Source organism: Labeo rohita, chromosome 7 (genome assembly GCF_022985175.1).
Source record: "Labeo rohita strain BAU-BD-2019 chromosome 7, IGBB_LRoh.1.0, whole genome shotgun sequence".
Taxonomy (NCBI): Eukaryota; Metazoa; Chordata; class Actinopteri; order Cypriniformes; family Cyprinidae; genus Labeo; species Labeo rohita.
Window position 1 is genome coordinate 24,158,082 of NC_066875.1, and position 24,056 is coordinate 24,182,137.

Genomic DNA, 24,056 nt, shown 5'->3' on the forward strand with positions numbered 1-24,056 from the left:
AACCTGTTACTCCAAAAAGTAACAGGTTGACAGTAACAGGGCTGACGATTTCAAACAAATTTGCTAATTGCTAGCTAATATTCAAGTTCACAAAAGCACACATTGTACATTTTAAAAGGACTTTACTTATAGATATTGAATATATTAAATGTAAGAAATAATTGTTTCAATTTACATTTTAAAAATGGTAACAGGATTGACACTGCATGATGGCCCTCCTCAGTCAAGCCTCATAAATGATCAAAAACAAAACATTATAGAGGAGTGAGACAAACATGCTTATGTTTTAAGTGCTGGAATCCTGGTTGAGAGATGATGTAACCTCCTAGAAATTATGTCACTTTATACTTAAATTGAATATAAATGAAATAGCACATAATTTGTTCCATCGACCAGGTAAAAATCACCTATATAGCATCAAACTGGTGTGCAATGATACCTTTGTTGTATGATACATTTCGTGCAACAAACATAATTTGTTATTGGATTATCGACTGCCTTGGGTCAGTGCACTGAGGAAATCGTTTCCTGTCTATTCTGAGTTATGAGAATCTCCGCTAGTTTTTGTGTTTGACATATGATCACTTTTTTCTATTTAATTAAGCCGCGTGGCCGCTAGGATTTTATCATTTCTAGTTTAATGCGCGCGCTGGTCCCAAAAGAAATGCGTGCGCTCAGGGAAAACCACGAGGAAAAAAAGCAGCTGTAACTGAAATAGCTTTCAGATTGAACTAATTAAATATTAATATAGATCATTGTGTGGAACAGAGCGCTAACGTGATCTAAACTGTCTCCGTGTCACTGACATACAACATCACGTTTAACAACTTAAACGCAAGACAGGTAAAAAGTTTGAGCTTCATGCTCTTGATCTGTTATTTACAACAGTGTACAAATTACCGATGCTTTCAGCATTTTCAAGAGTCCCTTACTGCAAGCCTTAGCGTCGTAACAGGCTTGAATATTGATACTTACAGCTAGAATTCCTCACAGTAGGGTATTCACGCAACACCCCTACGCCACACATTGGTTCAATCCACATGCGGTGCTGAAGCCTTGACTGAAGTATAGTGTGTTTTTAGATGAAGACCGTTTCAGGTGGGCAGAACAGTTGCGCTCGACAGTAAAAAGCGAAGCAATCCTGCACTTTTGCAGCATCTTCGTATTGCTGTTGTGATTAAGGGTGAGTATTAACAGCTTTAGTGAACATTTGCTGTGTGCAAAGTCTAAATAACGCTATGTTAAGTATGCTGCATTGGCGACATTTACCGAGATACATGCGGACTGTAATGTTGTTCATATCCATTTCAAAATAAGTGCTTTTGGGCTGTCCTTGGAAAATGTTATTTATTGTTGTCCTGTCCTAGAAGATGTAGAGAACAAATGTGGGTGCCCTTGAAGTGAAGTGTAGACACAACGTTTTAATGCAGCGCCTTTAAAGCCTTTGGGATTTAAATGTCATGATTAAAATGCAGATATCAGAAAAAAAAGGAAGGAGACAGTTTCTGTCCCCAGTGGATGCAGGAACATTTGATTGCGCCCGTGTCTTGAAGCCAGAACTAAACACCCGTTATTTTACGTCATTTCTGAAATTTGTTGATTTGAACTTGGCAGGTTTAAAGTAGGTTGTTGCTGAAGTGGTGTGTTTCAACACACTACTGAACAGGAGCTTTCTAGTGGGTATTGGCGAGAATCGCGCACATTTGCTTTGAAATCAGCGACTGATGTTGCAACACCGCGCTAGACCCTCATTTAAGTGACAAGTGCCCGAATCAGAGAGTTTGCACTCATGCTGGGTGATTTTGTGCACAGTATAAATATAATTTTACTGCCACAAAGAACATGAAACAGCAAGAGGAATTATGTCATGTCGATAGCAGTCGGTCGAACCATGTTTTTAAAACTAAAATGTCAACTTAATGTACAAGGACATTAAGAGCGAGTGATGAGATTTGTTTTTTAATGATATTATGTGGCGCATTTGACGCATCTCTCGCCGAACTGTTGTCGTCCGTTCACAACAACTCGCTTCAGAGTGAATCCATTGACTGAATTTCTCTCTCTCTTATATTCAAGTAGGTTTATTGGCTCTCTTTGTTTGTATGCCGTAACCTCCTCTCATTAGAAGTGTAATTGGAAATGTAATATTATCAGTGTGTATTAATTGTGGACTCTTATTACTGCTCATGTTTTGTCAAACAAATCACTATCGTACTACATGGTAATTCTGTTCAATAGCTGTCATAATTGCCCTCATTAAGTACTTCTGGTTTATCTAGACAGCACAGACCAATCATATACTGCATTTGCATAATTTAATAGTAAAAAAAAAATATCACCAGGCAGTTTATTTTCACTAGGTTGTATTGAATTGTGTCTGTAGTTGTAGCTCATTTCTTTAACATTGTTATTGTACAGCTTGCCATTACTTGATCCTTCATCAGGTCTCATGTGTGATACTAAAACACTTCTTACAAGTCCTTGTCCTACTGGTTTAGCTGCTCTGCAGCCTGGTTTCTCAATCAGACCAGCTCAAAGAAAATCTCAAAACCCCTCTAAAACCAGCAAACTGACCATCAAACCTTGTTTAAGCATGTTTACATTTTTTTTCAGCAGGAAAAAGCAGTTGTCAGTTAGGCTGTAATGCAGTACATGGACAATTCAATTTGCATGATAATATCCATTGTAACACCTCCATAAATCAAGTTGCACTGTAAAAATGTAGTCAAAATATGCTGCATGTGGTACCACCTAAATTTACTGGTCTTATTCATGTCAGATATAGTATTTAATATGACTTTTATTCAAAGTAGCATGCGCTACACTGATTGTGGAGACGGCCCCCTGCAGCAGCCTGTGATTATGTGCTGTGCTCGAGAGCATGATATTGACAGTGCAGGGTTGTGATCTCTGTAACTATTCGGTTCCTGCATCACTTTAATTGGAAATGAACCTGGTGGACCCTTAACCATTTATCTGCATCCACCCTGGGAACCAGCTTCTTGTCTTTCTAATCAGGTTGAAAAGCTACATGTTGTTGTCAAGTCAGATTGAAAACAGTTTAGTACTTAAGTCTATTTAAGTTTATGCAGGTTAATTGCTTGAGTTTATCACCCCGAGGACATTGTTAAATATTGAGCTAGAGTAACAGCAGCGAATAATCCATTAAAGAGTTCCTAAAGCACGTCTTATGTATAAAAGAGGATTTCAAAGTATACAAGCCATTCTACAGAATTGGTCCAAAGTCAGAGTTGGAAATGTCTTTTCAAAAAATTTGTATGCAAATTGTATTATATCCAAGGTACACATTTCTAGTAAGTGTCCAGTGAATTCTCAAATTGTATTTTCAGAGTTTTTTTTGTAATTTTTTAAATTTGTCCTCTCCCCAAATTTGTCACTACCGAAACACAGTAATAATAAATTAATTAGAAGGGTTATATTGACCTATTAAGATTTTGCTTACATCTACATTGTAAATATATTTTTTGGTATTTTATTACATTTTTTTTCAGAGGTAAATCAATAACGATTACATTTGTAACAATATTTCAAGTGTGATTTATGAGCTTTGAATCCAGTTTTTCTTTGTAAAAAGCAAAAAGTTGATCATACCGAAAGTTGATTAGTTTGAATATGCATGGAACCGAAAACTATCATACCAATCTTAGTTAATAATTCAGTATACTTTATTTTTGACAAAACATCCCATGTTTCGTAGTGACAGTAATGTGACAGTAATGACCACATCACATTACAGAATTTTAACTTGGATACTAAAACACTTCTAAAACATATTAAAGGGTAACACTTTATTTTGATAGTCCACTTTAGACATTCTATTAAGAGTATGTCAACTAGTCATGACAGTATTAGTAGACAGTCTGCTTAATATCTTCTAACACTCTTCTAAACTTTGCAATTATATGTCAGCTTATTCTATTAACCCTAAACCTAACCTAACAGTCTGCTCTGAGAGTTAGTAGACATGTAGTTGCAAATTAATAAGAATTAGTTAACATGTAGTTGCAAAGTTACTAATAGTTAGTAGAATGTCTAAAGTGGAAATGAAATGAAAATGAAATGAAAATTTTGTTTATTTCCCCCAAATAAAGGATTATGTGTTCCCATTTTGTCACTACCAAAACAATGATGACATATTTTGCTTTTGACTGTTACAGTAGTGACAGTTTTATTGGATAACACCCAAAAAAAAAGATGTCACTACCAAAATGCCACCAAATGTTTCGGTATTTCAAAGATGCTAATCAGTACATGGTTAGCTAGCACAGTTCTGAACAGTGATACACATATAAAAAACTAAATGTTATGGAATTGCAGGAAAACATACACTGTTTTGGTAGTGACATGAAGAATGCAGGACACATTTTTTACATAAAATTTCATAATTTACAAAGAATTTTTTTTTTTGAACTTCACTTTTTTATAAAAGATTCAGAAATATACTTTTAAAAACTACAATGGAAAAAAAATGATTTCAATATCATTTTCATGAGTTGAAATGTTTAGGCCAACCACCTCCCAATTGAAAGTACCCAATAAATGATCATTTTATATATGAAGAGTTCAGATGCAGAACCAGCTAAAAGCCATCTCGGTCAAAAATGAGATAATGATACTGAGTGAATGCTCTCGACACATATTATATGTCCATCAAATACTTTTTCTTCAAACTTGCTAAAATACCAGCCTCAGCCCAATCAGAAGTACCGGTACTTACATAGAAACCTATACATCTGAGCCTGATAAAAAGGCGTTTTTTAAAGAAAGGCGTCAGATGGATTTAGCTGGTTTTGCATCTGAACTCTTCAGATATATATTATATTAAGCTTACTCATATTTTAAATGTTATTGTGGGTTTGACTAGATAATATAAGGATCTTAGTAAACATCTAAGATTTGAATACTTAAATGCTTTTAAAATTTGTTTTTTGGTTGTGGGACAGCAGTTTGCATCACTATAGAATGGCCCATATAGGTTCACATATTCTCATAATTCACTCAAATATAAATATTCTGTCATCATCTATCATGCTCTACAGAAGACTAAAAGTCATACAGGCTTGGAACAAAATAATGGTGAGTAAATAAGGACAGAATTCTCATTTTTGAGTGGACTATCCCTTTAATCTCGTGCTGTCTATTTCTGTCTCTGTCATGTGGCATGCTGAGTACATAAGACTCAAACACAACAGAATGCTTTTCATCCTCCGAAGCTTGTAGAGCAAGAAATAAACTGTTATTCCATCTCACTCTTGTGAGCTAGAAATGACAGGTGTCTTTATCTCAGAGCGTGCGTCCAGTGCCCTGGTTGATTTGCTGAGGGGAAACTGTCAGGGATGATTAGTTGAACACCGCCAAGACAATATGCTGACGGCTTTCCTTGCAACTGATTATGTGTTTTGGTTGCATGTGTGTCCAATTTCATGGCTTTGGGCACAAGCTAATAAAGGAGATGGAGGCGAAGGAGAGCAGGGAAAGATTTAAAGATGACGTGAAGAGATGCAGAGAGAGAAGGAAGATGAAAGTGGACGAAATGATAGGAAGAATATTATCAAAAATAAGGGAAGGCTATTTTGGCAAGCCACTAAGACAGGCGTTTTTGATGTATATCTTAGATCTTTTCCATAAATGTCATTTTCTCCTTAGAGTGACTTTGTCATGCCAGCAGAGTAAACAGAGCTCAGCGGCGCTGAGAGAAAATGAGCGGGAATCTGTAATCAGTGTTCCTTTGTGCTTGTGTGTGGTAATGAGCCTGTTGAGTGTGGACATTGTGTGTTTCCTCTCTGTTCCTCCTGACAGGACAGACTCCAGACTTACTGATGAGCATGCTGGGTAATGATATGCACTATGGGCAATCAGAGGTACGTTAATCAACACGAAATGTCTGTTGACACCTCAGTGCCCTCCTGTCAGCAATGCCTTTTATTTTCCATTTTCATGCTTTGCCTCTTTTTTTAGCCTAAAGAATGCGAGTGAGATTTTTGCGTTAGTTTAATTCATTTCAACAGAGGGCAAACACACACAGCAATCAACAGTGCAGAAAACTCAGGCCTCTCGTTGTCATCACTGATATGACAGCTTGTAATATTCCCTTCGCTGTTGCGCAGCTGACAGCTATTTGATTTTTTTGATGATTCTACCACTGAGCTCCCTTGGCCTTTGTACCCCTAATTGAGTTTTGAAGGCCAACAGAGGTTCAATTTTGACACGCATAAACCAGGAACTAATGAAAATCAAAGCCTTTTGGCTCTATAATAATGTCTGCTCTTTGACAGCCTCTGGTACAGCTACTTTTGACTGGAGGTGGCTGTGCTTTTGGGATAAAGATGCTTCTTCTCGTGGAATAGGTCTTTAGCAGCTGACATAATTGCAAGAAGGTCAATATGACAACAGGAAGTCAATGAAGCCTCCCATGTAACTTCAGTCAATGAATCTGTTTCACAGGCACTTAGAGCAAATTACATCTAACCCAATGGAGGATTCCAAACCTCAAGGACTCTATGGACCGAATTACAGACAAAAAAATAATAAAAGAGCCAAATTATTATTAATCAGAGTCAAAATAAAAAAGAATGAGCTTTAAATCATTTTCCCTGTCAGGTTTCTATTTGACAGGGGACTTGAGTGAATAAGTCAGGAAATCTGAGCACAAGGTATAACCATGAGGAACAAATGCGCAGTAGAGTGGAATGGAATAATTATTAATTAGCCCAAATGGTTTGCATTATTATTCATTCTTGCTGTTTTGTAAAATGAATACCGCACAATGGAATATCACAGCAGATGAATTTGCACTTATAACTTTCAGGGGATTGAGAAGTTAGACAGAGCTTACAGTTTGCACTGTTCGTGGCCAGAATGAGACCCTTCACAGTGTGCACATGCTCAGCTATAATGTGTTTATGATGTCCTGTACACATGAGCTATATATAGAAAAAGAAAGAAGCCCATTTCACAGCCTAGAGCTGTTTTCTATTTCAGATGGTGGCTGAATAAGACGATTTTGTGGGATGAAGTATGAAATTTATTTATGCCCTTTTTCTTGTGTTGTAGGATGGAGGATGACTTCTCACACCTTCAGATGTGTGTCCTGAGAACCTCTAAACTGCTGAAGGCTATAAACTCATGATTACCAATGTGTGCAATCATAAAGTCATCTATAATCAGTATGGCTGCAGTTTAAAACACCTACCTTTTGAGTGACCAACATACAGAACTGTGAGCTAAAGGACAATAAGCTCACAAATTGTAGTGCCAAGAACACATGACTCCCACTCAGAAAACAAACTCTTGCAAATATTTTCAAATGAATGAACTTGAAAGCGTCCAACAAGAAAACCATGCCTGACCTAAACAAACAGTAAAACATTCATCCACTCTGACAGGGACATTTATTTTCACCTTGTCCTCTAATGAGAGCCAGATATCTGTTTGTATATACCGTCACATGCTGCCATGACTCAACCCAACGTTACAGTTCTCTCGGCTAATATCTCTGGAGGATCCGAATCGGGTAATCTGTACCGTCCGTTTTCAGTGTTCAGTGTTCTCACGCTCACTTTGTTGGCCATGCTAGTGGTGGCCACCTTTGTATGGAACCTTCTGGTTTTGGTGACCATCCTGAGGGTGCGCACCTTTCATCGTGTTCCCCACAATCTGGTTGCCTCTATGGCCATCTCTGATGTGATGGTTGCAGGACTGGTTATGCCCCTCAGCCTGGTTAGGGAGCTTTACGGTCGGCGTTGGATTCTGGGTCGGGCCCTGTGTCAGGTCTGGATCTCCTGCGACGTGCTCTGCTGCACAGCCAGTATCTGGAACGTGACGGCCATCGCCCTAGATCGCTACTGGTCCATCACACGCCACCTGGAGTACACGCTGAAGACGCGCAAACGAATCTCCAATGTGATGATTGGCCTCACATGGCTGCTCTCCTCTGTTATCTCACTTTCACCACTCTTCGGTTGGGGTGAAACGTACTCGGAAGATAGCCTGGCTTGTCAAGTAAGCCAGGAGCCCTCATATACAGTCTTCTCCACCTTTGGAGCCTTCTACCTGCCCCTCTGCGTGGTGCTCTTTGTCTACTGGAAGATTTACAAGGCTGCAAAGTTCCGCATTGGCTCTCGCAAGACCAACACCATCACGCCCATGGCTGAGGTCATAGAGGTAAAAAAATGAAGATTAAATAAGATCATGTGTATACAAGTGGCAAGAATAAGTTTGTGAGCCCTTAGAAAATATCTGGATTTCTGCTTTGATTGCTCATAAGATGTGGTCTGATTTTTAATTAACTCACAATTATAGCTTAACACAATCTGACTAAACTAATATTGCACAAAAAACTGAATTAAGTAAGTAAAAACTTTAGCAGCAAAATGTCCACCAAACATTTTTTGTAGCTGCTTATAGGACTTTTGATTAGTTTTGGACCATCCCTTCCCATAAAACTCCAGGCTGATGGGTCTTTAACGCAAACTGGTGATATTCACAGCGTTAAACTACATGACAAAAGCTGATTGGTTCAAGCTGCATACACAGCCAATGAGCTTACTGCTACATTTAAATGGCTGGTTAGCAATCACTATAGCAGTTCGCAGTGCACTTTCAGAGTTACTCTGAAGCCCTCCACCTCCCCAGCTCCACCTGTATAGATGTGATATGGCTTATTATAAATGCTATTTGTGCAGCAGCAGTATCTCTTAGATACAGCACCATATCCGTATTGGCAGTAGCAAGTTCCTGTATTTGCTTTGCAGCAGCAATAATCTACAAGAACAGCAATAACCAGCAGCAGCAGCAATTCAGCAGCGTAGCCGATCTGTTCTGCCAAGACCAAATACATTAACATTGTCGTACACATTACCATGCTAAAATATTCAGAGAGTTGACAAATCAGTTTCAGTCAATGTTTCTGTGTTGTCTTGATAGCAGAACTCTCTTTAGTTATGCCATAGCATCGGAATCAGCTCAAGGTCAGGACTGAGGCATCTTCCTCTTTTTCATTCATTCTTTAGTTGGTGTAACTTGAGTAATTTGTCAATGTCTTGTTGAATCACCCAGCCTGTCTAAAGCTTAAAATCATTAGCTGCTGTCCTGATATTCTCCTAAAAAGTCTTGATACACCTAATAATTAATTGTTCTTTTAATGATTGCCTACACCCTGAGGCAGCAAAGCAGCATTAAACCATAAGGCTGCTTGTCCACCAAAGCATGTTAGCCGGCTGAAAATGCCAGACACTCTGCCGAAAACGATCGGCTGTGAGTGTTTCAGAGTGCAGGGTTTTTTCCGTTGAGACGCTGTGGTTGCTACGATACAGAATATCCGCTGAAGTATATGGCAGATGCATCGCGAATTAAATGTTTGTCAAAAGCATTCTTTTTAATAACATTAATATAGTAGTCCAGCAATTTCATCAGGTAAGATATTCATTATTTATAGACTAGCAATATTAACTTCTCCAGTGTTGTTCAGTCATAGTACAAGCAGGGTGGTCTGTATTAGTCCTGCCCCTCCGCCACTCTGATTGGTTAGCTGACTAGAAAGTGACAGTGACGAGCGCAGCATTTTACTAAAAGTTGAACATTCTTCAACTCTCAGTGCCAAAAAAACCCTGCTCGAACGCTCAGCACGAAAAAGACGGTCCTGGCGTTTTAAAAAAACACAGCGCTCCTATTGAGAACAATTGAAAAAACGCTTTGGTGGACATGCAGCCTAATGCTCCATCCGCAATGCTTTACACTTTAGATGAGGTTTATTATATCAACTCAGGCTGATATAATCACATCAATATTTACATGGTGCAGCTGGTTGCATCAGCTTGCTGCAGCAGTTGCATCGTGCTTCAGAAACCCTTCTCCTTCCCCAGCTCCACCTGTATAGATCTGCTATGGGGTGATTCATGGGAGTTATTTCATATATGTTATTTGTGCAGCAGCAGTATTTCTTACATGCTCACAGTAGCATGTCTGTGAATGTATTGGCAGTAGTATGTCTCTGTACTTGTTCTGCCTCTGCAGCATAGCAGATCTATTCCACCAAGACCAAACACATTAACATTGTCAAGCTTTTCAAGAGTTGTCATGACAGAAGTTGTCTGGGGTCCCCCACCTACAACTAGTATTAGGTATTAGGCCCCTCTTGCCTCAATTTTTATTGGCAGCAATGGCTTCCCTCATGTTATCCTTTATAGAACACCATTCTTGTTCAGTGTTTTCTTGATAGTGGACACATAACAAAGACTTCCAAAGTGTTTTCAGAGGGTATTTTGCCATTACCCTTGGGTTCTTTCTAACCTTTTTCGGGATTGCCCGTTTTGTTCTCAGAGTCATTTTCGCAGTATGTCTGCTTCTAGAGGATGTCAACGCTCAAAACTTTCTACATTTGTAGACTAAAGGTCATTGCACACTGAGTCGCGTTTTTTCGTATTCGTCATTCTAAAAATTCGTCACGCACAGAAACCTTGCACACTGAGTCCGATGCGTATTAATTCATCCGTTGCGAAAACATTCGCAAAACAATACAAAATGGAATCTTCCAGCAGTGAGGAAGATCTTCTTAAAAAGAGAAAAAGAAAAGACATATTCGGTCCATCCAATTCCACTGCGAGATGAAGTGGATGAACTTGTCAGACGCAATTCTGGATTTTGGCGTACGTTTGTACGGTGGCTCTGAACTGCCAAAACACCTCTCAAAATGCTTGGTACGGATGTGAAAAATGCAGAAAATCGTAATGTATTTATTTTTAACATCCAAAAATTTTGGACTAAAATTTTGGACTCAGTGTGCAATGACCTTAAGTCTCTTCTTTAGCAATGCTTTTATAGAGCACATCCATCTTTTTGAATCTCTGTATGTGTTTTTAAAGGGTTAGATACAAGAGCTTTCTTACCCTCCATAAACAGCCAGGGTCCTACCATGTTCACGGCCCAGAAATGTACCAAGAACATCAACAAAATAGTCCATGTGACATCAGTGGTTCAGCCGTAGTTTTATGAAGCAGTTAAAGTAATTAATGACAGAATTTTTATTTTTGAGTGAACTATCCCTTTACAGGAGAAGTCCACTTCCAAAACAAAGACTCACATATAATGTACACACCCCCTTGTCACCTAAGATGTTCATATCTTTCTTTCTTCAGTCGTAAAGAAATTATGTTTTTTGAGGAAAACATTTCTGTATTTTTCTCCATATAATGCACTGGTATGGTCCCACGATTTAGAACTTCCAAAATGCAATTTAAATGGCTCCCAGCTGAGGAAGAAGGGTCTTATCTAACGAAATGATTGGTTATTTTCATTAAAATAATACAATTTAAATACTTTTTAATCTCAAACACTCGTCTTGCCTTTCTCTCCCTGCCCTCTGTGTATTCTGGCTCAAGACAGTGGGGTATGTCGAAAAACACCAATCGTATTTTCTCCAACTTTAAAAAATCATTTCAGAATCATCCTACATCGCTGCAGAAGTTCCGACCCAGTCTTTGCAAAGTGAACATGCAAAGAAGATCAAACACCCTTAACAAAAAAGGTAAAACAGTGATTTTGAAGTTGAGTGAGAGCATGAGATGGGATTTTTTCGACATACCCTAACTGTCATGAACCGGAACAAAAACAGTTCAGGCAGAGTAAGACGAGCGTTTGGCATTAAAAAGAATATAATTTGTTAAATTATTAAAATAACTGATCGTTACGCTAGATAAGACCCTTCTTTCTCGGCTGGGATCGTTTACAACCGCATTTGGGATCGTTTGAAGCGGCAATTAAACTGCATTTTGGAAGTTCAAAATCGGGGCACCAAATCAGTCCATTACATGGAGAAAAATGCTGAAATGTTTTCCTCAAAAAACATAATTTCATTATGACTGAAGAAAAACATGAACATCTTGGATGACAAGGGGGTGAGTAAATGACTTGTAAATTGTTGTTCTGGAAGTGGAGTCCTCCTTTAAGCTACTGGGATCAAGGCATGATTCACACTAACCATTTTGTTAAGATAAGAACATATTTCTAAGTAACCAGGCTTTGTGTGCCTTTATTTAAAGGGCAGGGCACTTGTGTGACCCATACTTCCAGTCTCATCTCGTTAACTGGCTCCAATTAGCTTTTGGAGAAGTTGTAACACAGTTTCACTGAGTTTTTTTAGTCTGCCCTGTCAATGATCACACAATGTCTTCAACAATAAAGTTTAAAAGAGTACAGCTGGTTGTGTGTTAGACCACATTTTATCAGTAATTAATGCAGAACTTCAGATATTCTTAAACGGTCTTCTAATATATTCTTGCCATGTATTCTTCTCAGGTACTTGACAATTATTTACTTACTTATTTTATTAAAGTATACATTTTTAAATTTGAGACACTTAAATAGGATCATAGAAGTTTAAGAGCATTGACTTCAGTTATTTGTTCATACAGACAGCATTCGAGCTGCTCCTGTAAGCTGTCATTTGGACAGTTCACACAGGATTGTCAAACCCAAACCCCACTGTGTGAACAAGCCATTGAAAGTTAGTGAGGTGCCAGAGGAAACAAAAATGAAGAAAGCTTAAAGACAGAAAAAATAGAAATGTTTGGGTACCAGTGCAGAGATGGAGATCAAACGTAGTAGAGCTATTTTCTCAGAAGGTAGGCTCAACCCACAGGAGCTGACACCTGCCCCACATTGACACACAGTTCCCGCCCAACACGCACATGCACAGAGTGAGAGAAAAGGGTATAATTAGAAGCAGCTTCTCACTGCCTCCACTCACAGAACAATCATTTGTAAATATGCATTTCTGTATTGGCTTTTTAGATTCCCAGATAATGTTCATGTTCTAATTTTAAAGGGCTCTACAATCAATTTCAACATATAATTACATTTCAGTGATTGATTTCACATCAGATAACACCACATAACTATGTAATTTAAAACAATTTCTTCATTAAAACAACATCTTATCATTAATTTGGCTTTGTCATTAACTTCTCCATATATACATTTTAGATTAATCACAGTAAAAATGGAGACTGGATGGATGCTCTGTCCACTCTCTTTTCTCATGGGGAAAATCTTAACAGTGTTAATGTAGACATGGAATTAAAGCCTAATTCCTCTGTCTCTGTCATTTCAAATCTATTCTCTTCATTTCTTCTCTGCATGTCTCACCTTTTTATGTCTTTTCTTTTGTCTGCATTGCTAAATTTGTCTACCCTATGTCAGTCACAGAGATGACATTTGATAGTAAGAAAGAATAGTCTGTTTTTTAAACATATTTATAGACTTATGCTTACCAGGACTTACCTTGCTAAATAAAAGTATTAAAGGAGAACTCCACTTCCAGAACAACAATTTACAAATAATGTACTCTTCCCCTTGTCATCCAAGATGTTCACGTCTTTCTGTCTTCAGTCGTAAAGAAATTTTGGCTTTTGAGGAAAACATTTCAGGATTTTTCTCCATATAATGGACTTCAATGGTGCCCCGATTTTGAACTTCCAAAATGTAGTTTAAATGCAGCTTCAAAGGACTCTAAATGATCCCAACTGAGGAGGAAGAGTCTTATCTAGCAAAAAGATTGGTCATTTTTTTTCAAAAAATAAAAATTTGTATACTTTTTCATCTTCTGTGTACTTCCTCTCAAAAAGGTAGAGTATGGCGAAAAACTCCATTTCATTTTCTCCTACAACGTCAGAATCGTCCAACATTGTTGTACTTTTTTGTCTGTAAACAGCATTTGACTTACTTGCACTTCCTTAGTCCAGTGGTTCCCAAACTTTTTCTGCCGGGCCCCCCTTTTGCAGAATGAAAAAAAATTCAAGCCCCCCCATAACCCCCAATGAAATTCATATTTTGTGTTAAATTATTTACATATGTGGCAAGTAGCCGTATAATAAGCAAGATAATTTCACAGTGGGATCTTGAATCACCCTGAAAATGTTTCTTTTTACATAAAAATCTAGGGATGAACCAAAATGAATATTCTTGGCCAAAACTGAAACTGCTTTGTAATAATTATTTATTATTTTATTAAATAATATAGTCATTTTGTGAGACTTTTTAATTTAACTCAATCATTTTAATGATACTGAATAAAAAAAAAATCACAAGCCAATAAAATAACCACGTTTATTGAAAGTAACAATAAAATTGGACAGAAAATATATGAATATTAAATCTCAATATATTATTGTCATTCAGTTCTATGAAAAAGAATCAGATATAACTTTTTTTGACTAATTATCAAAATAATGTATAGTCCTACAAAGCTATTATTATCTGAGCATGTGAGCAGAGCATACTGTCACGAGAGGGTAGCGTCGTTTTACCAGCGTTGTCCAGTAGCGACGCTATTGGAAACAGGAACAAGTATACGTAGACATTTTCTGTTGGTGAGTTATTTGAACAGACTTTGCTTTTCCATTGAGCATAAGCGGTACACGAGTGGAGCATTCATATGGGCCGTGAGCAACTCAACGGAACACACATTCATAGAGCGGAATATTGAGCGGAGCGTCACACATTGTATACTGTGGTGTACGCTGAATACTGCCGGACTGCGCGGCAGATATTTTCGGTCGTTTATCTCTTTCGAATCTCTATAAAAATTGGCTGACTGTACACTAGCCTTGCCGCGTCACCCTTATCATAACTCCGCGCCCCCCAGTTTGGGAACCACTGCCTTAGTCTTTGCACATTCACTTTGTAAACACTGGGTCTGTAGTTCCGCGTGACCTTTCGACGTGATACAATAGTACGTAGCGTCATGAATGTGCATCCCAGAGCCTGTGCTACACAAGCTTTTGTGCTTAAAAAGTAAACACATTTTTATTTTCCGGAAAAAAAAGACAGATCGTTTCACTAGATAAGACCCTTCTTCCTCGGCTGGGATTGTTTAAAGCCCTTTGAAGCTGCATTTAAACTGCATTTTGGAAGTTCAAAATGGGGGCACCACTGAAGTCCATTATATGGAGAAAAATCCTGAAATGTTTTCCTCAAAAACCATAATTTCTTCATGATCTTGGATGACAAGGGGGTGAGTAAATTATTTGTAAATTGTTGTTGTGAAAGTGGACTTCTCCTTTAATTTCTACTTTAAAAAAAATGTACAACAGAACACCTACAAAAGCAGTTAATATGCATTCAACATTCTCAAGAAGAAAAGAGATCTTCTCAGAAGAACTATTTTTAATACACTTTGCATACACATCTTTAGATTTAATCAAATTATTCTGAGATTAATTTTTTCCTCAGCCTCTCCACCATCCCTTTTATGTTTTGTTCTACGTTTTGCATGCACACAAACATTCACACTCCTGCATTTCACCTGTGTTTTCACACAAAATACTTAAGTCCATTATTCTCAGTAACGTACACTGATCCAAAAAATCAATTAATTGCCTGGTTGCCTCCTTTATCTGTCGAAACGCACAAACAAACACACATATAAGCAGTAATTGTGCTTTGTTCTGCCACAGTACCCTGTGCACTCAAATAAAAAGCTACTAAAGCAAATTTAAATACTCATTTAAAAGCATAAGATGCAGTACACGAACAGTGTTTATATACTGCAGGGTACTATATTGTTATATACTGTAGTGTAGGATTTTATGTCAAAGCAAATTTTATTCAGGTTAGAAATATATTTATACAACGGTTAGTTCTGGTCCACTAATTTGATTGGATAAGCTGTGTTTTAAAGGCATTGTGCATAAAACAGCACTGGGATGTTTCACTGTTTACATCACTCTGCTTGACTGTTTGCCCCGTTTTAGACTAAAGTGTGTGTGAACGTTATGAAAACGGAGAAGTGTGGTGTGAGTTTAACACGCTGTCATCCTGTGCGTTGCTTGGCAACACATAAAGCTAGATGCTTCTTTTTAAACTTTTTTTTTTGGCACATAAAAATGTGTGATATTGCTTAATTATACATGTTGGTGATTTGCCAACATAGAATATCATCTACAATATTACTAAAGGCAATTTGCCAAAGGGTGGCTGTGGGGCAATTGAGCCAAATGCTTTGGGCAAGCTGTGTGTGATTCAAACAATTCAGACTTCTTAGCTGTTCATAGTGACCTTTGTGAGCAAATACAGGAAATATAAATCTGTCTTTATTTAGAAACTTCACACCTCTGCTTTCAAGGGAAATGATGTGAGATATGTCACATAACAACATGTGTTGCAGAAGCTACATCAGATTCACAAAGCTAGGGAAAACTGCTTCATATTTTCCAACATTAATGCATGTATGTGGAATAGTCTCTGACTGTTGAATACAATTATGGGGCTGCAGGCAAAAAAAGCAGGGTCTCGTGAACATAGTGAACTGTTTTTTGGGGGTGGGCCAAAGCAGCTAGTACACTGGTATTATGCAAATGTATTACATGTTGCATTCACGCCATGTCATAATTACCGTAATTTCTAGATGACAGCACATGACACTCTAAGCTTTTCACATCCTTGGAATTGTGTTTCTATGGCAACACTATCAATGTTTAAATCAGGGTTTCTCAACTCTGGCCCTCAAGGTCCACTTTCCTACAGAGTTTAGCTCCGGTCCTAATCAAACACACCTGAACAAGCTAATCAAGGTCTTCAGGATCACTAGAAAGTTACAGGCTGGTGAGTTTGATCAAGGTTGGAGCTAAACTCTGCAGGAATGTGTATCTTGAGAGCCAGAGTTGAGAACACTTGCCTTAAATGAATCTGCAGTGGTCACATGGTACAAGTCGGAAAAATTCCCAGTTTACAAGTTGTAATTAACAGTTCTACGAGGATGTGAATCCTTTTTACAAGTTGGAATCTCGCATTTTTGGTAATTACGACATGGTGTGAACCAGTGGTGTGCGGTGGTGCTCTGAAATGGGAAGGCAAGGTCCTCAGGTTTTTTTTTTAATCAAATGTAAATTCATGTCCCAGTCACATTTTCTTGGTAAAATAAACATGACTTAAACTATCAGAAAAAGAAAAGAATAAAAAAAAAAAAATTAAAGCCAAGTATGAATCTCATCAAGTTTGTGTTTTTAAGCATTTTACATTTATTCCAAAACAATAACCCAAGGCAGTAAAAAATTAGACAATATATTTTATTTGTAAACTTTTGTTCAGCTACTCTTTTTAATAGCTAACTTCCAACTATCAACAGTCATCAAAGCTCAGTAAATATTGGTCATAGACACTGAGATTTACTTTAAATTTCACCAAGCTGATTACTCACTAAAAGCCATTTTAAAGGCACAACGTGTACGTTTTCGCAGCTAGAGGGCACATATTCAAAACAAACAAGAAACAAAGGCATAGTTTGATGATGCCCATAATTGAGTGTGGAATCATGGGAGTTGTTGTCTTCATCCTCACAGCTGATGCAATCTGATGGAACTCGGGCAGAAGTCATGTTCATTGATGAGTTAATGTATTAAAGACTTATTAAGGTCACTGTAGTATGAAGCAGGGTGAGGCTGAAACGAAACTGCTGAGCGAAACGAGGCTGCTGGAGTGATTGCTAATGAGAGACAAGCACGATAAATGGCTCGAAAGTGTTGAAAGTTTTGTTATAATGCTTCTTCGTCACCTGTCTAATAAAATGCATAACGTATTAAAACGTCTTTGGGGTAACCAAGTTTTCTACAAAATAAAACTGGAAAATCAAGGGTGTATGACGTCATTGCCAGGCAACACAATGACACGGTCCGTTACACTAGTTAAAATAGCTTATTTCTCTGGATTTAAACATTCTTCAAAACATTTGGGATACTGTAAGTACACAAGTCAGCAAAATATATATAACACTGTTCTAGTGTTTTTGGGATATTTTAATCAAAAAAATCTTACATATTGTGCCTTTAAGTCTTAGTTTGACGTAGATTATGTCAAAGAGTTTGAGTTGTTTATTTACTTTTTAAAATTAGTCTTCCCATTGAGGCCATTATACTGTTTATTCAGACGAACACAAGAGGCGGGATTTATCACATGCACCAATCACAGCTGAATATAACCAGTCATACCCAATCATATCGCAATGAAAGCATTGCCTCCTCTCACGTAACTTTCCCATATTTATTCTCAGTGTTTTTTCTTACTGGCTCCTTAGAGGAAATGCACCTATAGTGGCGTAGCTAAGTCATGGAAATAATGGCAGGACTACAAACGAGGCGTTTCAGGCAAGTGTGTTCTGTTGGAGAGATTAACTCCATCTAACATGGACTTTGTGCAGATCATTTATATGCAAACAGCTATATTACACAGTAAAGGAATAGTAAAATAAAAAAAAGCATAGCAGCTGTCCTTTAAAAGATCAGTTTAAGAAAAGCGTGATGTCTAGACACAGATATGTACCAAAGGAATTTTATACTGCCTATTTTTTTATCAAATTTTAAATGATTTCATATGAATTTAACACTTCTTCTATGAACCTCTGCATAGCTAATCAAAAAACCCATCTGACACACAACTGATCACAAGCTGGGTTTCCATCCAAAGTTGTGAATTTAACTTATGTGCAAAATTGGAATATTGGATAAAAAATTTGTGAATAAGCACCGTTTCCATCCAATAAGTCAAAGAGAACAAAATCGACACTCCCTGATAAACTGCCACTATGTATTACTTAGAAAAGTAGGAGAAGCCACTGAATATAATAATTTTAATATATGTGACCCATGCTAGCAAAATGAGTTGGAATGTGCACTGTCCAATTTTGAGCTACAGGCAAAAGAAGTAAAAAATGTCAGTTTTGGTTGAATTTGACAAAAAAATGAGTTCATGAATCCTTCTTCTAGCGATCCCAATAGTAATTAAACCTCTAAAATTATCTTTATTTGTATGTTGTCTGAGAGGAGTACCTTTTTCTTTGCTCACTTGTGGACGAATTGTTGCAAAGCGTAGCATTCCAGCTTTGTAAATATTCATATTGAATTCTCGATGACATGAGTCCAAACCAGTGAAATGTGGTTTTCAAACCCATGCTGGTGACAACACAAGGATCATGCTGACTGACATTTGCAAAGTGCGTGCATAAGATGCGCCTCTCCGAGAGCATGCAGTGTCCTTATAAAGTAAAATTTTTGGGAATATGTCATGGCGAGATTTTCACAAACATAATCTGTTGTGTCTTACATAAACATGTAGTTAATGGTTGGGGAAAAAATGGATGTGTAACATTATATTAGATCAATAAATTACAGTTTTACGGGGAGACACAGCAGGCAGAAACAGTTTTTTCATGCACCTGTCAAGTTGAAAATTTTGGGCTTTTTGGTGTTTCATAAAGTGTTTTTTAGACTAGTGGAAAGAAAACATCCAAAAGACACTGTAAAAGTGTTTCTTTATAGCACTTTATCTATTTGTGTCAATAGATTTCAATTGCAATACGTATTTTTAAAGGCCGTTTTCTGAAAATGAGTTTTTTTTTTCCTCCTACACTGGGCCATAAATCTCCATTTCAGTAGCGCTTACACACACCAAACTTTAGATTTTTATTCCTGTCTATATCCTGAAGGTTTTTACAGAGGGATTTGTTCAAATATAATTTGCTTGATTTTATACAACATTTTATTTCCACAAAAAACTGTTAAAAAAAGAAAAGAAAGGATTTTCTAAATTTTGAGGTGACAAAATGAGATACCCAAAATTCCCTCTGTAAAACATTTGACTCTAATATGTAAAAAAAAAAAAAAAAAAATAAACAAGAAATTTGAAAGTGACATCATCCAGTGTTTAGATTTTTGTACTAGAAATGTATGCAAATTATCGCATATTTCATTAAATAATGCCTAATTTGCATATTTAAACCAAAAAAATTAAAAAAAAACTTGTAATACAAAAAATGTTTGCAGTTATCAGTGTAATCAATAATTGTTCATTCAGTTCATTTTTTCACCCCATTCACCTGCAGTTTCTCGCCTTAATATAGATCTGTCTCTGTGTTAATCAAACATTAAAAGAAAAGACGGAATCACTCTCTACTCTTGATTAAACTACAGTATACTTGCATATTTGTTCTTATTTTAATAACAAAGATAAAATAAAAATAGCTATATTGTGATTAATAATATAGTAATTATTATTAAGAAAAGAATTGGAGGAAAATATGCAACGTTGCTAGACGATTTTGCTTTGGAATCTTCAGAAAACTCAAAATCAACTCTGCTGACTCTTCCGCCTTTTTTGTCAGATTCCAAGAAGTGATATATAATTTTGAGTTTTTTTTAATGGAAAGGTGAAACTAATTCATTTTTGAAAATTTGCTCATTCCAACTCATTTTGCCAGCACAGGTCACATATAAAAAATTACTTGCGCCTCATGTGGTCATTGCTTTCAGAGGTGGATGCCTGCTGTTTGGGAACGCTGATTAAGACATTTCTGGGAGGCAATGATACAGAAATACATTGGCGACAGACTTTGCTTGGACATTTAAGAATGACCATAACAACAATTCAGATGCTGTGCAACAACATAACAACACTGGCCCATGGTTAGTCAGGTTATGCCATCCCATAGCAAGTTGCATGACTTTTTTGATGCACATGGAAAAATTTATTCTGTAAATGCATTTCCATCTCCCATTATTTGCATTAACCCTTTTATGCACAAATCAAAACCCACTTTAAGCAAGTGTAAAAACTTTGCAACTTGCAAATTATTATTTTATTTTTTTTGACATTTTCATCATCTGTTTCTGATGTGATACTTCAAAATGCGCATAAAAACAGGGTGAGGGAAACATAGCTACAGAGACTCAATTTTGACAAAATGTGTATTTGCTGCTTTCTGCCCACCAAGCCACATAAACACAAAGAAAGTGAATAGGGTTGACATAGGTTGTAGGACAGCCAGAAAGTGATGAATCATTTAAACTTTAATTAACACTACCAATGCATTTCTTCATCATCCTGTTTGTTTACTGCCAGGTTAAGGAGGCTGAACGACAGCCCCAGATGGCCTTCACAGTTCGTCACGCTACTGTATCGTTCCAGACGGATGGCGAAACGTGGCGAGAGCAAAAAGAGAGGAGAGCTGCTCTGATGGTGGGCATCCTGATCGGTGTGTTTGTGCTCTGTTGGATTCCCTTTTTCCTTGCTGAGCTCATCATTCCTCTCTGTTCATGCGACATCCCCCCTGTCTGGAAAAGTGTCTTTCTCTGGCTGGGTTACTCAAACTCCTTCTTTAACCCACTCATCTACACAGCCTTTAACAAGAACTACAACAACGCCTTTAGAAACCTGTTTTCCAGACAGCGATGAGAAACCGAATGAAGAAAGACCAGAATGAAAACCTTTGGGTTTTATGAGTAGAGAGTGAGAAGAACATCAAAAGTATCCTTTTTCTCAGTTCAGAAACAGAAGATACAAAAGCACTGCACTCGCTCTAACCGTTGTGGAAAGGGGATTTCCAACGCACATCAAAAAACATGCAGGTCTAGTGTTCAGATTTTCACCTGCTGGCGATAATATCTGTGTATGGCTGCTGCTGCCAACACTATCTGTTAAATCATCAGTGCTGAGATAATGCAAGTCTGCTGAACCATCCAAGTGTCCCCTTTAGCAAAACTGAACCACTCATTCGGACACTGAGCAAACTGTCTGTAGCTCTCGTCATTTCTGTGAACTCTCGAGAGAGAAACCATAGTTGTTTTCCACTGTTCTGAAAGATCAGAGCCATTTTCCATCTAACTGACAATGAAGACACAAAGTAGGCATATGTACACTTCATGAAAATCTGGCCTAATTTATATCCTTTCATTCCTTAACAAAAGATGTGGCTAAGGAGCAATTTGTATTTCCATCACATTTCCTTTCATTAAAGTTTTTCCTTAAAAAGAAAGTTGATGTACAAAGACGAAATATGATTTCAGGTAGAGACATGGTGTAATAAAGTGAAATGGAAATTTTGAGCAAAATAGTCGTTATAAATGACCTCATAAATGCCTTTGTTTCCAGGCAGCACATCTCAGCATTAATGTACATTACCATGAATGGATTCGGCCTGTCCTCTTTGTAAGCAGAGTAAACTGGAATACGTGGAACGAAATGTAAACATGCCTGCAATTCCTTTGTGATGGAAGCTGTGCTTCAGTTGTTAAATAAAAGAATCGATCCGGGATTCAAGGTTATTGAAGATACCGAATAATTGCTGTTTAATGGTTATCAATAATCGGAGGATCATTAAATAAGGCAGTGTGAAAAGCTCAATGTCTCTCAACAGTTCTGTCTTTTTTTGCATTGCCATGCAGAGGCTTCTCCACACGTCCTGCTTCTATTAGCAAAAATACCTTTCTAATGCTAAACTGAATACGATGGTCAGTGACAGCTTTGTTATGCCCTTAGCAGTTATCACAATGCTTCCAGAGCATGTGCAGAGAATCACAATAAGTATGAGAGCACTGATCTCAGCCCATCTCTTTGAAATACTGTCCATGTATCAAGACTGTCCATCAATTTGTCAGTTCATCCATTATCCATATACTCGGCTTAAGGGCAGCACAAAATTTTACTTTACATGTGTGTCTATGAGAATAAAGTAAGGTCTGTGGTGAGTCTAGTACTCAGGCTTTCCAAAGGTTGAATAAGGAGAGCCAGATACTGAGAGATGGAAAGCTAAGAGTAGGAACATAAACATGTTCTCTCTTTATATGTTTACTTTGAACATGGTATAGGGTTTTCACAAATCTTGCTTTCTTGTTTCCCATGATTCACACTTGATAAATTAATCGCACCGTTCAGGTTTCACACTGTACATTCATAAATTTTGCGCGTCAATATTATTGATTGGTCAAACGCAGCATGTGACCTGCGTTATAACAGCTTGTCTTGCTCATGCTCTTCATCAGTTTGTATACCATCCAGTTTGTCCTAAATAGGTGACTATATCTGTAAGAATAAAACAATTTATTCTTCACACAATTAACTCATTTTCTGCTAATTTTTGACATTTTGATTTTTTTTCCCCCTCAAATGCATCTCACCACTCAATTTAAAGGGGACATCGGATGCAAAATTCACTTTTACATGTTGTTTGAACATAAATGTGTGTTGGCAGTGTGTGTACACAACCACCCTATAATAATAAAAATCCACCCAGTGGTTTTTATTCAAATCAAGCTTTTTGTCTGTGTGACGGATTAACGTTACTTTTGTTTGTGAAGGGAAAGGCCCCTGATTCGTGAACCAGCTTCACCTACAGCAGAAGTGAAATTTTTAATTGAAATAAGGTTTTTTTGATGGGGCTGGGGTTCTAATTTTAGACAGTTATACACCTTTATCGGCATGTTATCTGTTGTCGTCTCTGAGAGAATATGCGCTGTTAATGCAGCATTAGAAAACTTTGTCAGTTTTTTTTACTTTCTGTGTAGTGAATTGAACTGAAGTTAAGACGTTCACTGGCATAACTAATGTGCAAAGTTTCACGTTTCTTGTATGATATTCATTGACTCGCCTTCCTGTTTTAAAACAGAACTATTTCCAATATTCCGACATAACCGCAAACCCCCATTAGTATGTTTCTTAAATGCGGGGAGACATGAAAGAGGAATCAACATATGCCGCACTGTCTGAAACACGTCTCTATGCTACGCTTTGGGTGTGTGCAAGAACAGAGCGTAAGTAACGAATTGAGTTCTGTTTCGTTTCTTCTTCTTGCAGTTTTAAATAGCTTGAACATGTAAATTGGCAAATTAATCTACAAATCACATGCCGAATGATGGGGTCCAGGGGGCGTTTTTAGGATTTGAAAACATCCGGGGCTGGTACCAAAACATCAGAGGCTAGTGGTGGTGGATGGGAGCTAACATCATACTTGCGTAAAATTTTGTTAGACACAGGTGGCTGAACCTGGACGATATAATTTAAAGGTAAATTCATTAATCTGGTGCACTTTAAGAGTTAACAAATAAAAGCTCCAAGTGAACCCATGTCTAGTGTGCAAATTGAACAAAGAAAAAAGGTCTGATACTCTGAAAACATCGGATCATGAACTGATCCTGTGAGCAAAGTCATACTGTGCTTTCGATTTTAGTTAATTTGACAGATACTTTGCCAAAGCAGTGGCACAAAACAGCGTT

General features: G+C 37.4%; 1 protein-coding gene across 1 annotated transcript; it reads left to right on the forward strand.

Annotated features, from left to right (window-relative positions):
• Window positions 1-1,087: 1,087 nt before the first annotated feature.
• On the forward strand, window positions 1,088-23,048 carry htr5ab (5-hydroxytryptamine (serotonin) receptor 5A, genome duplicate b). The gene is made up of 3 exons (XM_051114825.1): window positions 1,088-1,183; window positions 7,075-8,184; window positions 20,908-23,048. The coding sequence occupies exons 2-3, from the start codon at window positions 7,477-7,479 to the stop codon at window positions 21,238-21,240; spliced, it is 1,041 nt and encodes a 346-aa protein (XP_050970782.1). The 5' UTR covers window positions 1,088-1,183; window positions 7,075-7,476; the 3' UTR covers window positions 21,241-23,048.
• Window positions 23,049-24,056: the final 1,008 nt, after the last annotated feature.